This window comes from Mustela erminea, chromosome 5, assembly GCF_009829155.1.
Source record: "Mustela erminea isolate mMusErm1 chromosome 5, mMusErm1.Pri, whole genome shotgun sequence".
NCBI lineage: Eukaryota > Metazoa > Chordata > Mammalia > Carnivora > Mustelidae > Mustela > Mustela erminea.
Genome location: NC_045618.1, coordinates 99,262,021 through 99,279,098, shown reverse-complemented (window position 1 = coordinate 99,279,098; position 17,078 = coordinate 99,262,021). Strand labels below are relative to the sequence as shown.

The following is a 17,078-nucleotide window of genomic DNA, read 5'->3' as shown; positions in this document are numbered from 1 at the left end:
TAGGTTGACTTCATCGATGTGAATACCCAGTTGTGATACTGTACCGTAGTTTGGCAAGATGTTTCCATCAGTGGAAATTGGGCAGTTTACAGGATCTTTACAGCAGCATGTGAATTGACAATTACCTAAAAACAAAAAACAAAAACAAAAACAAAAACAAAAACCCAAAAATGAAAAGAAAGAAAAAAATTCCCGATCAGTATAAGAAATAATTTTCCTGGTTTCACACAGACCAAAAAGGGTAGAACTCAGATCTGAGTCCGACTGGCCCTCCATCTCATGCTGTCTCCATCCTCTGAGACCACCATTGGGTGGCTGCACCCTGTGGTAGGAAGAGGGCTGCTCTGGCAGTGGGAAGCCTGGCTCCCTGAGGAGGACCCTCCAAGCGTTGCTTAGGGCTCTGAGTGACTCAAAGGATGTGCTTTCACTGAGAAGCTTTGAGTGAACCTATAAATTTACATGTTTTCAGTATGGAAAGCCTTTTAGTAGGGAAATGAAGTTCCCATCTGAAAAGAAAGTAGTCTGCAGGTTATCAGTAGCATGGTGGTAAGAACGGTAAAGACTGATACGGAACACTCAGCCCTCACAATGACTTGGGAGGTTGCTAAGCATAAAGAGGTTGAATCACTTGCGGGAGTCCTCGAAGATGGCTCATAGCAGAGCCGGAGGCCCCATCCGGCTCCAGAGTTCACGGTCTTAGTAGGATAACCAGGTTGGATGATATCGAAGAAAAAAAAAAAAAGATGTTGCTGTGTGAAGTGCAGGATTTCTTATTGTTTGGGGGAAATATTGTTTAAATGTGTATTTTTTAAAATGACCGTGTGGATTCATTTTAGATGCCTCCCGGTGCCTCACTGCTAATACCTGATAAGCCATTCCTTTGAAACCTGCTTACAATAATAGGATTTCCTCCTGTGGTTGTAACTGTTGACCTTCACTCAATCCTCGGCATGTATGCTGCTTAAAGATGACCTTACGAAACTAGATCTCTTGGGTCAACAGATGCTTAAAAATTCAATGGTTGACATGGGAGATGTATCCAAGGGTCCAGTGGTTTCTGTTTGTACAGAGTTACTTAGACAGCAGTGAATAAGCACCACAAAGTTGAGAGAACTTGAAGTATTAACTCCATTCGAGAAATGAATGCAGTTTTATAACAATCTATCTGAAAAGAAATCTCGCTTTAAGCAAAGAGTATTTTTAAAATGCAATTAATTCACTCTCCCTGTCCTCTCCCCCACCTTGTCACACTCATGAATATTTCTGTTTCAATACTGGGTTTTCTTAAGGTGAATTTCTATTTCTTTTGCCAGGGAATTGGAGTTCCTAATTTGAAGCTACAGTGGGGTGTGGCAGGTGGAAAGAATAGAAATCAGAATTGGGACCCAGGTTCTTGGCCTGTTGGCTGCCCAGAGCAAAAAAAAAAAATTTTTTTTACTCTGAATGCCTCACATACATTTTTTAAGGATTTTATTGATTTATTTGTCAGAAAGAGAGACACCAAAAGCAGGAACACAAGTAAGGGGAGCGGAAGAGGGAGAAGCAGGCTTCCCACCGAGCAGAGAGCCCGACACGGGGCTGGATCCCAGGACCAGAGCCAAAGGCAGACACTTAACAACTGAGCCATTCAGGTGCCCCTCAGTACACATTTTCTGGGTCTGCTTCCTCAAATGCCAGGTGTGCCTTCTCGTCTTCCCAGACCTATTAGAAGTATTTTGAAAAGCCCTCCGTGTTCTCCTATCTAGTTTCCTTCTTGTTTTAAGTGGGTTGGGAAGGAAAATCATTTCATGGGCACACACAGAAAATAGTTAATAACTATCACTTAGGAACACTTAGGTTTTAGGATCAATAACCATATGATCTCCAATCTTTATAATAATCATACATGGTTGGATATATTAACTGGCTGGAATTATTAACGGCCCCATTTTATAATAGAAGTTGAGTGTGGGGAGGCAGGAGCCCTGGCCATGCACACTGACGTGGTGTTTGATGTCAGGGAAAGTCACTTCCTGGTCCCCTGTGCCCAGCATGGTGGCTGACGTGCACCAGCTCTCAGGAAAAGCCTGCTTTCCAAACAGCTGTGTTTGTGTCACAGCTTTAAGCTGGAGTTCAGAAAGTTATTAATATGCTTTCCTATTTCTTCAGTCATAAATTTACCTCTGGAAAATTTAACTTTTTTTCTAGCATATAAGGACTCAAAATCATAAAGCACAGAAATGTGCATAGGTTGCCTTATTTAAGATAAGTATGGTGGGCACTCAACTGTTCAAGGTGGCAAAGAGATGTCCACTTTGAGGGTTTGAAACTCTGTTTCCTGATGAAGTATCATGTATACACTGACTCATCCGCTGGTAGCTCAGGGCCAGCCACAGAACTCCCCCAAGGTTTTAATGTTAATATTGCTGAGCTCTTAAGGCATTTGGGTCCAAGGGTGAAAGTACTGGGTCCTTGCTTTAAAATCTGGAAATGCAAAAAAGGGACTGGGGTTGTTAAAGGAAGATTCAGAAACAAAGAAGACTTCTAGAAGAGGAGGTGCTTTAAAAGGATGGCTTGCCATATGTAAAATGCAGTAAGTATTTACTTTATTTTTTTTAGAGAGAGAGAAAGTACATACACCAGTGGGGGTGGAGAGGAGGAGGGGGAAAGGGAGAGAGAGAATCTCAAGCAGGCTCCATGCTCAACACCGAGCCCAGACACAGGACTGGATCTTATGACCCTGAGATCATGACCTGAGCCGAAATCAAGAGTCAGACCCTTGACCCATTGAGCCACCCAGGTGCCCCTGCAGTAAGTATTTAAAGGGAAAAACACACAAAAAATAACTAAGGTTATATTAATTGGGGATGAAAATACTTATTTCACTATTGGCTGGGCTCACATGTAAAGTCCAGGATGAGAGCCCTTATTTAATTTACAGTTATTTTCCCATACTTACATTAATTCACCAGTCTTGGGATAAGGGGAACAGTTACTTACATGCCTGGTTCTGGAACGTTTGGCAGTGATCTGTCACTTCAGGTTGTTCACAGATGGTCTTTATTATTGCCATTCCCTGTAGTGCGGTCAAAGCACGGGCTCTGCAAATCGGGGGGCTCGGGTTTAAAACCTGCCTTTGGACAGCCCTGGATACCCCCAAACAACCCTGGAAGGCTTGTTTCCTTGGACCAACTTCTCCGAACCTCAGGTTCTTCTTACATAAAATGGGGCCTTTAATAACTCCAACCAGTTCATCTATCCAACCATGTAGGATTATTATAAAGCTTGGAGATAGTGTGGTTCCAGAGCTTGAAAAGTGAGTGTCCCTAAGTGGTAGTTATTTATTTTCTGTGTGTGCCCACGAAATGACTTCCTTTCCAAATCCACTTAAAGGAAGGAAGGGAGGGAGGGAGAAAAAGCTTCCAGCATTGCCCTGTGTTCAGTACTTGGAGGAGATGTCGGTGCCCAGCCTTGGGGAGGTTAGTTCTCCTGTGTCAGAGTTGCACACAGAGGGAGTCACTGGACTCCTGTGAGAAGGAAGCATAATGACAAGTCTCATCTTCCCGGGGGGCTCTAAAAAAAGAGGGCGCTACACTGTGCACTGGGGTCAACTCCTCGTGCCCTATATTTTCATTCAAAAATCCTGACAACTGGGGCACCTGGGTAGCTCAGTCAGTTAGGTGTCTGTCTTCTGCAGGGGTCATGATCATGGGGTCCTGGGATCGAGCACCACATCAGGGCTCCATGCTCGGTGGCATGTCTGCTTCTGCCTCTGCCCCTCTCCCTGCTTGTTTTCTCTGGCTCATTCTCTCTCTCAAATTTAAAAAAACAACAATAACAACAACAAAAACAACCTTTATTAAAAAAAAGTTCTGACAACCACCCCTACCTACATGTTAGGTAGTTTCAGCAAAACAGGAGCAAAGGTTCTGGACTCACTGCCTATGTTCCCACCCCCACTTTGCAACTCGCTAGCTCTGTGTTCTTAGACAAAGGACTTAGCCATTCTATAACTCACCTTCCTCGTGTGAAACCTCGCGATAATATTGGTGCCCATCTCCCAGGGTTGTTGTGAGGCTCACGTATGAAATATTCTGAACATAATGCCTGCCAGGAAGAAAACACTAGTTAAACAGTTGTTGCTATCGTTGTTTCGGCAATAGTAATTATCTTGCACAATATTAAACACTAGGAAGAAGCTAGAAATGTTAGTCTTCTGACTCCACATGCCAGGCTCTTTTCTCTTTTACCATGTGTTACGCTACGGAATGTTTATTTGCCTTCTTCAGGGATTAAAATACCTCTGTGCTGTTTGTGTGACCCCGGGGACACTGAAGGAGTCTCTCTGATTATGCAGTTACAAATGAAAGATCACCTTAAGGAGAAAAAGATAATGTCTCACTGTTCTTTGCTCTTGCTTGAGAAGAAGAGCCCACATGTTGGACCATGTCTCAGTTACCAAGAACTCCACTTGCCAGGAGTTCTATTTCTCTGGTATTAAAACAGATTTCAGGGTGCCTGGGTGGCTCAGTGGGTTAAGCCTCTGCTTTCAGCCCAGGGCATGATCTCAGGGTCCTGGAATCGAGTCCCGTATCGGCCTCTCTGCTTGACAGGGAGCCTGCTTCCTCCATTCTCTCTCTCTGCCTACTTGTGATCTCTCTCTGTCAAATAAATAAATAAAAATCTTTAAAGATCTCTGTCAAATAAATAAATAAAAATCTTAGGAAAAAACCCAACAACACGAATTTCAGTCCTGCCAACCAAGAGCACTGCTGGTGATTTGAGGGCATTGCCTGTTAGAGAGGCCACAGTATCCTCTCTGTTTGGTGGTAAATGGTGACATCAACTGTTTGTCTCCCTTTCAAAGTTACCCTCTAATATTTCGCTCCAGCCTCCTCCAAACAAAACAACTGGTGCAGCTGCCAGTCACGCTGGCTTTCTGGTTCACTGCCTACTTAGGCGTAAAGAAATGGCGTCCTTGCTCCCTTATTTTAACTACTGCTGGGCTTGGCAGAGTTCCAGGCTCCTTGGGTACTGAACCTTGCAGAGTCCATAAAGTTAATTTTCCAGACTCACTGCAGCCTGGTATGAACTTCAGACGAGGCAGCACTGGAGGAAATCACACTGACTTTCCCATACCACTTAAAAATAATTTTTTTTAACTTGTCAAAAAGAAACATTCATCAGCATAGACTATAGGCTGGGCCATAAAACAAATCTTAATACACTGCAAAGAATTTAAATCATACAAAGAGAGTTCTCTGAAAAGAATGCAATTCTGATTCTAGACATCAGTAATAAAAAGATATCTAAAAGTCCCCAAGTAGTTGGAAATTAAATGACACACTATGGGCCAAACTGGAAGTCACAAGATAAGTTGGAAAATACTTTGAGCTGAATGGAAATAAAAATACAACATATTAAGGTTTCTGGGATGTGTTTTAAAGTATTGCCTAGAGGGTTCCCTGGGAGGTTCAGTTAGTTAAATGTCTGCCTTCGGCTCAGGTCATGATCCTAGGGTCCTGGGATCAACCCCTGCATTGGGCTCCCTGCTCAGAGGGGAGCCTGCTTCTCCCTCTCCGACTTCCCCTGCTTGTGTTCCCTCTCTCGCTATCTCTCTCTCTGTCAAAAAAATAAATAAAGTATTAATAAATAAATTAGAGCTTAGAGGAAAATGTATGGCATCAAAGGCTTATAAACAAGAAATATGTAAAATTAATGATCTAAGTTTCCATCTTAAAAAAAAAAACTAGAGAAAGCAGCTAAAAGCAAGGCAAGCAGAAAGAAAAAAAATAAAGAGATGAAATCAATGAAATTGAAAAACAGAAAAATCAGAAAATCAACTAAACCAAAAGCTGCTTTTTTTAAAAGATCAATGAAATTGGTAAGACTTAGTCAAACTGATCAAGAAAAAGAGGGGGAAAATTTTGCTGACCTCAAGAATGATAAGAGAGAACACCATTATATATCCTATAGATATTAAAAGGATAATAAAGTGATAGTATCATATATGAACAACATTAAAAAGATGATGGTGTAATATGATATATGAACAACTTTATAGCTGTAAACTCCAATATCTAGACAAAATAGACAAATTCCTTGAAGATACAAGCTACCAAGACTCACTCAAGAAGAAACAGATATGCTGAATAGCCCTATATTTTATTAAAGAAATAGAACTTGTATTTTAAAACATTTCAGTAAAGAAAACTCCATATTCAGATGGCTTTATTGGAAAATTCTAACAAACGCTTAAGGAATGAATAATACCAATTTGATGTTAACTTCTCCAGAAAACAGAAGAGAAGAAAACACTTCCCCACTCATTTTATGAGATCAGTATTATCCTGACACCAAAACTAGACAAAGACATTAAGGAAAACCATACATCAATATCTCTGAAAAATATTAATGCAAAAATAAAATGTGACTAATTGACTCCAGCAACATATCGAAATAATAGAACACCATAACCAAGTTGGGCTTATCCCAGGAATGCAAGCTTTAACATTTTTATTTATTTATTTACAAAGATTTTATTTATTTATTTGACACACTCAGAGAGAGTGTGCACAAACAGAGGGAGGGACAAGCAGAGGAAGAAGCAGGCTCCCTGCTGAGCAAAGAGCCAGACACGGGAATCCAGGACCCTGGGATCATGACCTGAGCTGAAAGCAGACACTTAAAGGACTGAGCCACCTGCCCCTGTTTTGTTTTGTTTTGTTTTTGATATTTTATTTATTTATTTGACAGAGAGAGAGAGAGAACATGAGAAGGGAGAGGGGCAGAGGGAGAGAGAGAAGCAGACTCCCTGCTGAGCAATGAGACCAACTCAGTCTTACAGCCTCCGAGATCATGACCTGAGCCAAAATCAGACACTTAACTGAATGAGCCACCCAGGTGCCCCTCAACATTTTAAAATCTATGAATGCAATTCACTGTATCAACAGACTAAATAAGAAAAATCATGCTGGGGTACTTACCTCCTAAGATCAGTCACAGAAATGTCTGCTCTCACCATTCCTGTTTGATGTCACATGGGAGGACCTATCAAGTGCAGGATGGCAAGAAAAAGAAAAGGTATACCAGTTAGGAAGAACTAAACCTATCCATGTTTGCTGGTGACGTGACTGCCTACATAGAAAATCCCAAGGAATTTACAAAAAGCTAGAACTTGTGAGAAAACATCCAGAAGGTAAATAAGCATACGAAAAAACTGCTCAGCATTAGTTATTAGGAAAATGCAAATTAAAACCACAAGAGACAATTACCTACCTATTAGAATGGCTAAAACCAAAAGACATGAATAGGAGTGTTGGCAAAGATGCAGAGTAATTGGAACATTGCTGGCAGAAACGTAAAATGGCATAGTCACTTTGGAAAACAATTTGGCAATTACTTACAATAACATGTATTTATCCTGTGACCCAGCAGTACTCCTCCTAAGTATTATTTTCCCAAGAGAAAGGAAAACATATGTTCACACAAAAGACCATGCATGAATGTTTATAGTGGCTTGATTTATAATCACCAAGACTAGAAACAACTCAAATGTTCTTCAGCTGGAAATACATAAACAAAGTCTGGTTTATCCACATAATGGAATACCACTCAGCAATAAAAAAGAACGAACTATGGACATACACAACTACATGGGTGAATCTAAAATGCATGTTAAGTAAAAGAAGTTTAGTTAGTCTCAAGTTTATATGACATCTTGGAAAAGGCAAAGCTATTGAGACAGAAAACACATCAGTGGTTGCCATTTGCAAACAATTTCTAGGAGGTTCACAGACCACCTGTAGCTCATCCCTGGACCCCCATCTATGTGCTACTCCCTGGTCCGGGAAGCCACCCATTCCTCTCTCCCCAGCTCCTTCCTGAACCCTATCCAGATTTACCTTCAGTGGCATGCTGCTTGGTGCGGGATTGGTCCCCGTTTTATAGACGGTCCCCGTTTACAGACGGTATGACATTTTTCTCTCCTCAGGTATTACTTCCAGGGCAAACACCCAACTCAGTTCTGGGCGTATGGAATGCACTAGATGATGAAGTACTGACTGAGGCAGTCTGCCTAGTAGCAAACTATTTCATTCTTTCCCCAAGTCCATGAACTTCCCACCATTGTGCTCAGACTTGAGTAAACAGGCGCCATCTGGGAGAAGGATGGGAATATGGAACCTAAAACAGGGACACCCGGTTGGCTTGGTCGGTAGAGCATAGGACACTTCACCTCAGGGTCCCGAGTTTCAGTCCCACCTTTGACCTGGGGATTACTTAAAACAAAAATACCTAAACCAAGCTGGGCTCTGTCCATCTGCGTCTGCCACATCAGAAAGGCCAGCTGCATAGAAGTCGATGATGACAGACCCCCAGGCTAATGGAGGGAAGTGCTGAGTTTAACCAGTTTCAGTCTTCATACCTCTCACTCCCTCTCCCCCGCCCCCTGCCTTTCATTCATTCATCACTGGTTGGCGGGATGCTACAGTACTGATCGGGACAGACACAAAAGCTGTCCTCAAGGCGTTTGTAACCCAGCAAAGCGTACGGGGGAAGTAATCTGTTCTCAGACCGTGCGGGACCGGCCCTGCCGGTGAAGTTCAGACCACATGGGGGGTGTCGGGAGGGGTGCTCCCGGCGCAGGCGTCTTCCAGCCGACTCCGCTCGAGCTGCGTTTTTTACGACCTGCTGGAGTCCGCAGTCCTGCAAGTCTCCTCCACCCGCCGGAGAGACGCGCGGGTGCCGGGGACCCAGGGCCGCCCACCAGGGCCCTTCCCCGCCGCCGGGGCGCGGCGGCCCCGCCCAGGCCAGCCGGGGGCGGGGGCCCGTTCCCATAGGGATTGCGGCCCGGGTGGCGGCGGGCACAGCCGCGAGAGAGACGGCGAGGCGGGAGCAGGGCCAGGCCCGGCAGCCGCGGCGCCGTGAGTCCCGGGCAGGGAATGCGCGCGGGCCGGGACGGCGGGTCTGGGCGCCACGTGGCGCGGCTCGAGGCTGCGCAGCGCGGGCCGGGTTTGGGGGAGGGTGCCGGGTGGGGGCGGGGCCCCGCGGCGGGGAGAGGGGGCGGCTGGACAGCACATCCCTGGGCCCCCCATCCTCCCCACCCCCCGGCGAGGCCCACCCGGGAGGCGTCAGGCTCCCGCACATGGGGTTTCGGCTAGTGTCTCCGTGCCCGAGGGAAATGAGACCCGAAATGAGAACCGGGGAAGCCCTGAGCCGGCTCATGTGTCTTAGATCGGATGAACTAGAACATTAAACAAGATAGATTATCTTACAGCTCGGTTCGTTTTAGGATGACGGGTTGCATTTTAACTCGCAGGATGTATACCCGGCGCTTAGAATTGGGTTACCGAGGGCAGCGAGCTCTAGACTGTCATCCTGGATCTCGTTGCCCTTGCCGAGGGGCGAGCTTTAAGGACATGGGTTGATTCCTAACTGGTTAACAAGTGCCCTTCTGTTCCAGGTGCTTGACGAAGAGCCATCGTTGAGTGGGGCTCTAGTTCAGTCTGTTCGAGCCAGTAATCTGTGTGTGACATTTTCAAACTATGTGAAGATCCGTTTTAAGATTTATTCCTCTATGATGGAGAAGTATGAAAAAATTGGGAAAATTGGCGAAGGATCCTATGGAGTTGTTTTCAAATGCAGAAACAGGGACACGGGTCAGATTGTAGCCATCAAGAGATTTCTGGAATCAGAAGATGACCCTGTCATAAAGAAAATCGCCCTTCGAGAAATCCGCATGCTCAAGGTAAACGGATTCTTTAAAATGAATTTTCAGGGTCTAAAAAATTAAAGCGAGTCGTGCTATGTTTAATAAATGTGTTAAGAGGCAGTAACATCTCCTTCCTCCAAGGACATTTGTCCTCAGGGACACAAGTGGGACGTCTATGTACAAGTTGCCAGTTACTGGTGGGGGGGGGGGGGGGAGACACCTGTGCAGGGAAAGGGGGAGATTCACTTTTGGAGATGCTGTGGGTGTTTCATTTTTCTTCCTCTCCCCCATGTCCACTCTAGACCTGGTTCTTCAAGAGCCATCAACTTCAGTTTGCTGGCATTCATGAGTTGTAAACTTCCAGGCCATGTTCTGCTGACATTCTCAGCCCATTAAGAGAATTAATCATTCACCTGTTCTCAAACTGCTAGGAAGCTGACAGGTTTTCTTTACACTTCACATGTATCTGCTGCTGAACATCATAATGTCCTTTCTCTAGAAAAAAGATTCTTCTTAAAGAAGTGAAATGATCGGGGTCAGTGGGTTAAAGCCTCTGCCTTCGGCTCAGGTCAGGACCCCAGGGTTCTGGGATCGAGCCCCACATAGGGCTCTCTGCTTGGTGGTGAGCCTGTTTCCTCCTCTCTCCTCTCTCTCTGCCTGCCTTTCTGCCTGCTTATGATCTCTGTCAAATAAATAAATAAAATCTTAAAAAAAAAAAAAGAAGTGAAATGATCACTTTTAAAATGTTTGTTAACCCTAGAAGACGGTGAAATCAGAGCGGTAGAAAAGGGTGTTTGTTACATGCTGAGAGTAGTATGTAACTATAGTAGAAAAAGGTTGCTTTTCTGAATTTCTGTGGGATTAAACCCAAATCCCAACATAGAGTGCGACATATAATGAGCACAGTGGGGTTAACTTGGTTTCATATAGTTAGGGCCTTAGTGGACTTGTGTAACCAACTCTGTGACAAGGAATGAGCTACCAAGTGGGAAGTGAGAGGAACATCCAGGGGATTTTCTCTTATCCCTTCCTTTCTATTTTCTCCAAGCCTCTCTACACATCTCTCTTCCCCATGGCTTGAATGTGTGGTGTTATCTCTGGATAAGGAAACTGAATGTGAATTAGCAGGCTTTGGGTAAATTTAAATGGGGGGATAATAGGAAACCTCTCTCTTTCCATTTGGGGTGTTTTTACCAGCAAGATCTTATCTGCTCTGAGAAAATACTTCCAAGGTTCCCCTACCCACACCCCAAGAGGGCCTCCCTGGGAAGGGGTAAGACCAGCGGTATTTGCCCATCCCATGGCCTGGGGACCCTATGGGGATAGGTTCTCCCCCTTTCTTTTGGGCTGATGGGTGTTTTCCACTTTCTCAGTTTCTCCCTAGAGGAGAAGGTGATAACTGAGTTTCGAAGGACTCTTTTACTCCAAAGGAAAGACAATCTGTTTCTAGTGGAGACATAGTCTTTCTAATTCCGAAGATCACCTGTGAATGCACAATACTGGGTTTCCAAATGTATCTCCCTGTGTTAACTGAGTTCCTCCAGGATGGGGACCTCTGTTTTTCTGTACAAATTACTAAGTGCTTAGTAGGCCTCCAGCACATGTTACTGTAAATTGAAAAAAAAAAAAAAATGGTTAACAAAATAAACTCTTAGCAAGAGTGGTTGTTGCCAATAAATTAGGAAGTCAGATGTGTTCTCTTAAATAACCGAATATTGATGCTACCTGAGGGAAAGGGTTGTGTGTACAGGAACCTGATTTTGAAGCACAGAGCACCCCATTCTTCAAATCAAGTGCACAGATGTAGACCCTCCCGATCTATATGAGGTGATGGGACTAGATTATGGATAGAGTCCATTCTTCAAAGCCCTAACTTTTCAGCATTCTGAGATATCCCCAACACAAAACAGGTACTTAAATATTTGCTGAAATGGTGAATTGGAAATTTCTTGAATGAAGTCACATTTTCTCCATTTAATTATTCAGTAAATATGCATAGAGCCTCCTTGTGCCTAAAACAATTTTTTTTTGTTGTTTTTTTTTGGGGGGGGTTTAGTTTATTAGAGAGAGAGGAAGATAGAACACTCGAGCCGGGGGTGGGGTGGGGTGAGGGGGTAGGGACAGAGGGAGAGAGAGAATGTCAAGCACACTCCCCTGCTGAGTGTGGAGTCTGACCCAGAACTCAGTGGTAGGATGCTAAGGTCAGGACCTGAGCTGAAACTCAGGGTCAGACCCTAAACCAACTGGGCCACCCAGGTGCCCCTAAAACAATGTTTATATGAAATGGCACACGCTGTGTTTCAGATGCTTAACCATGGATGGGAACTAAGATAAATTTCCCCTTGGCTCTCACTCCTGATAAACTGGGTTCCTAATAAGCAGGGTCTGTGTCATTTACCTTGTGTCTCCAGGCCTGGCAAGAATCCTCTAAATAACGTGTTTAGAGGCATGTTTGAACTAGACTTTGAAGTGTTTAGGGAGGCATAAAATGAGAAATAAGGCATTCAGGACAGAGAGTCTCTCCTAAGAAAAGGTGCATACGTAGAAAGCAGTATATGGAGGGAACACAGGTTATAACCCTAAAATTTTAGCCAGGATTGCCTGCTGGGTGCTACCAGGCCAGGAGGAGAAGGAAAGGAAAGAAAGCCAGGGCTCAGTAGAAGGAGGTGGGAGGAATTTCCTGGAGTAGAGGTCTATTTTGCACAAAGCTAAACCTTGGTACCAGGTGGCCTTTTGGGTCTGGAGGTTGACTCCAGGGGACATACTATAGTCCCCCAAACAGGAAAAAACTGGTGACATCTAAGCAAGTGTTTTAGGGCCTGTGCCAAAACTGTGAGCCAAGCACAGCTCTGTGCGCCCAAGGGAAGTTTGCAGCTCAGTGAGTTTGAGTTCCTAATACTTTCCTTGCACACCTCTTGCAGAGCTACGCTTTTAATGACCCCTGCTGAGGTTAGGAACCAGGAACTAGGAGGATTGAAGGTGAAGAGTGCCGCAATAACCTTAGCCAGAGAGGTGAGGACTGCCAAGGGCTGACCCCCTGGGTGCTCCTATTATGATAAGGCAAGCAAGACACATAGATGAAGATCAGGTGTAGAAGGATTTGAATGCCAGGCCAAGGAATTTGGCTTTCTCCTGAAAAGAAAGAAACCAGCCAAGGTTTTTTGTTTGGTTGGTTTTTTGTTTTGTTTTTGTTTTTTTTAAGATTTTATATATTTATTTGACAGACAGAGATCACAAGTAGGCAGAGAGGCAGGCAGAGAAAGGGAGGAGGAAGCAGGCTCTCCGAGGGTCAGAGAGCCCGATGTGGGGCTCGATCCTAGGACCCTGGGATCATGACCTGAGCCGAAGGCAGAGGCTTAAACCACTGAGCCACCCAGGCACCCCACGACTACCTCTCTGCCTACTTGTGATCTGTCAAATAAATAAATAAAATCTTTTAAAAAAATAAATTCCAGTCATTTCCTCTGAAGCGGATAAGATTGTGGGAACAAATATTCTAGCAGTCAATTGCATAATTTTCAGAGTAGCATACCTACAATGTTTCCCATTCTCAGTGTGGGAGCATACATGAGGCTGTAACCATCCATTGGTAAGCGCTTTTGAAGATGATAATTATTATTAAGAAACCAATTTTGCTAATAGTTTTAGAAAACATTTTTTTCTGAAAATTTGAAACTTTTCAAATAACATTATTTTGTGCCGTTTTGGAAAAAAAAGTGTGGTATTTTTATGAGACAGGTTTAGTGTTTATACTAATAAACTGCCTTTTTAAAAGATTTATTTATTTATTTTTAGAGAGTGTCGAGGGCATGGGGAGAGGGAGAGAATCCCAAGCAAACTCCGCACTAAGCATAGAGCCCGAAACTGAGCTCGATCTCAGGACCCTGAGATCACCACCTGAGCCCAAACCAAAAAAGTCAGATGCTCAACTGACTGTGTCACCCAGGTTCCCCTAGTAAACTGCTCTTTAAACAAAATGTAATTCACTGTTCAAGAGGTCCTATTGCACTTACCCTTTTAATGTTTAATTCTGAATTTGATTTTTCCCAGTTACACAGTTAGGCTTTTAAAAATATAAGCATTTGCAATAAGTATCAGCAGTCAGCTCATACTCTAACGACATACTCTAAATTAAGTATCATTTGCGACAGTAATAAAATTATACTGTAATACTGAGCTCAAAGCAACTGTCCTGTCCTTTCTCAAACTTATTTTCCAATGTGGGAAAACAGAAAGAATTCAGTATTTTCAGTCATCATTTTTGCTGAGACACCTGCACATCAGTGTGCTGGCATGTGTTCATCTGGGAACTTTTTATAGAACTCCTGTATGTAGCAGGCACTGTTCTGGGCCCTGCCCTCCATGTAAGGAGAGACTCATAGTAAACAAATAATTTATGTCAAGTGGTGAAATATAAAGCAGGATAAAGGGGTAAAGAAATGATGAAGAGCCTTGCTTTTTTCATAGAGCAGGGTCAGGAAAAGCCTTTCTGATGAATGACATTTGAAGAGATACCAGCAGCAAGTGGGAAGAGATGAGTGATGCTGGCATTCCAAGCAGAGGGAATAGTGAGTACAAAGGCCACAGGCAAGACTCAGTGTTGTTTTCAGGCATGTTCTGGTGTGTTCTAGGAGGAGCAAAGAGAACAGGACATCTACAGCACAGTAAGCAAGGGCAAGGGTCAGAGGAGATGATGTTAGAGGGGTGAGAGGTCAGACACAAGGGCCTTCTGGGCCTCAGCAGGAACCATGGCTTTTACTGTGAGTGAGATGGGAATCAACAGAAGATTTGGAGCAAAGGGGTGCCTTGGCATGACATACATTCTTAGAAGGATCCCTCCAGCTGTTTGTTACTCCAGCTCCATGGGCAAGAAGATCAGTTAGAAGACGATTAGAATAACCCAGGGATGAGGTGATGGGGTTTGGGTCAGAGTGGTAACGGTGGAGGTGGTCAGGTACAAGATTTATTCTGAGAGAGTAGTATAGAGGAATCTGATGGTGGGAGGAAGAATCAAAAATGATCCCAGAGTTCAGGACTTGAGTAACTACAAGAACAGGGATCAGATCATTCACTGGGATGGGGAGACCTCGGTACTCATCTGGCGGAAAGGAAATCAAGAATTCTGTTTTGGTTATGTTAAGTTTGAGAGGCATATCTGAGACCATGATGGAGGCATTTAAGTACACAAATCTGGCATTTGGGAGAAAAATCCAGATTGGAGAAATAAAATTGGGAGACATCAGCCTAGCAGTGGCATTTAAGGTCACTGAGACTGGGTTGTCCTGGGGAATGGAGAAACCAGTACCAAAGACTGCCCTCCAGCATTTGGATTTGGAGGTCAGGAAGGTGAGGAGGAAGCAGGCAAGAAGAAGGAAAAGGGGGTGATCCTGGAGGTAGGAATATCCCAGGAACAATGTTCTTATTAGCACCACGCTCTAACCAGCTGAGCTAACTGGCCCACCAGGAACAATGTTCTTAAAAGCTTAGAGAAGAAAATATCTCAAGAACGAGAGAATGGTCAGAGTGAGATCTTGCCATTTGCAACAATGTGGATGGAACTAGAAAATATGCTAAGCAAAATCAGCCAGTCCGAGAAAGACAAATACCATATGATTTCACTCATATGTGGAATTTAAGAAACAAAACAAATTATCATGCGGGAGAAAAAGCAGCAAACCAAGAAAGACTTTTCTAATTCTAGAGAACAAACTGAGTGTTGCTAGAGGAGAGGTGGGTGAGGGGATGGGTGAAATAGGTCATGGGAGTTAAGGAGGACACTTGTTGTGATGAGCACTGGATGTTGTATGGAAGTGTAGAATCACTAAATTATATATCTGAGACTATTATTACACTGTACGTTACCTGGAATTCAAATAAAAACTTAAAAAAAAAAAGAGTAAGGGGATGGTCAGCAGTGTCAAAGGTCATGATTAGTACAGACTTAGGAGTGGCCATTGACTTTGAAGATGTGAGGGTCATTTGAGATCTTGACAAGGGCTGTTAGGTGCAGTGGTGGGAATGAAAGCTTCGTCAGCGAGGATTCGAGAGAGAGTGAGAAGAGCAGAGAGGAGATGGTGATACAGGCAACTCTTGAGTATTTTGATTGTAAAAGGAAACAGACATGGAAGGATGTGGGATCCAGAGAGAGTTTCTTAGTTGTTTTTAATATGGGAGAAGAAGTAGATTTGGGTGCTAATGGTATCAATCCAGTAGAGAGAAAACTTGGTACTTTTGAAAGGAGAGAATTCCTGGAGCCATGACTTTGAGTTATCAACATGGACCGTGGCCACAAATAGCTATAATCGTGTAATAAAAGACCAATTCATGGACCAGCTAGGAGATAAGGAATTATTTTATTTTATTTGGAATGTTGCTAGGTTCTTCATATACACTCTCCTTAATCTTTATGTAACAGGACCCACAGTTCTCTCCAAGTTGTGGTGCAGAAGAACTTGTTCCGCCTGGGTGTGTGATATTGCCTGATTTGCATGTGGCCCATGAACCCTAGAGGAAAAATACAACCCCTTTCTATAACTAGGGTTCAAGCATGTAAAGGTATTTTGGATGGGAAGCGGAGCAGATGCAACACAAGCTAGATTACACAGAGAAACAAGATCCCTGCAAGAAAAACCCCTTACATCAGGAAGTCTGGCTTGATAGGCCAGAGTCATCACAGGGCCTACAGTGGGACGTGAGTTCTGGCTGCTCATAAAGCAGGAGGCTTAACTGAACCCAGCCCAACTCCTGGGGACTATCTGTGTGTCCAACAAGAAAAGGGCCATGTGTTTCAAAACAAATGTGACCCGACCAACCCAGAATCATTGTATACCAAATTTATGATGCTAATCCTCTCTCTGCTGAATGAAAATGACAGAACACTTGGAGGAGGAAACAGAGAATGCCAACAGCCATGGTAGGAAAAATAGATGCTCCCAGAGAAGTTGAGGTAAAGGACAGCACCACTGTGAGGTACCTAGGCAGACATTCAGCAGCATGGCAGGTGATGTGGGGGCCTTAGGAATAGATTAGACCAACATCAGTCAAGGCTGAAAGCAGCAACTAGGACACTGTCTATGACAACTTGCTTCCAGAAGACAAGAAAACAAGATACAGACAAGCAGAAGGAATCGCATCTTGCCATTTGGTGACCCGGTAGACTTGGGCAAGGTATGAAGTATCATTATGTAGGGTGCACAAAATATAAAAACCTTAGGAAGTGGGTATTGTTATCTCATCTTAGATATGGATTCGGATGGTTAATGACCTCTAGTGAATAAACTGGAATGCAGACCCAGTTTTATCTGTCCCCACGACCATACATTGCTGCTCCCACATGTAACCACCCAGTTACACCCAACACCACACTCTGAAGTCTCGGTTACCGTCC

At 43.9% G+C, this 17,078-nt stretch overlaps 1 protein-coding gene across 1 annotated transcript in view; it reads left to right on the top strand.

Annotated features, from left to right (window-relative positions):
- The first annotated feature begins 8,791 nt into the window (after positions 1 to 8,791).
- CDKL1 (cyclin dependent kinase like 1) overlaps positions 8,792 to 17,078 on the top strand; it is a 52,666-nt gene continuing 44,379 nt past the window's right edge. Inside the window, exons 1-2 of the mRNA XM_032344190.1 lie at positions 8,792 to 8,903; positions 9,443 to 9,727. Coding sequence (XP_032200081.1) covers positions 9,557 to 9,727 — 171 coding nt within the window. The 5' untranslated portion in view covers positions 8,792 to 8,903; positions 9,443 to 9,556. The remainder of the gene's footprint in view (positions 8,904 to 9,442; positions 9,728 to 17,078) is intronic.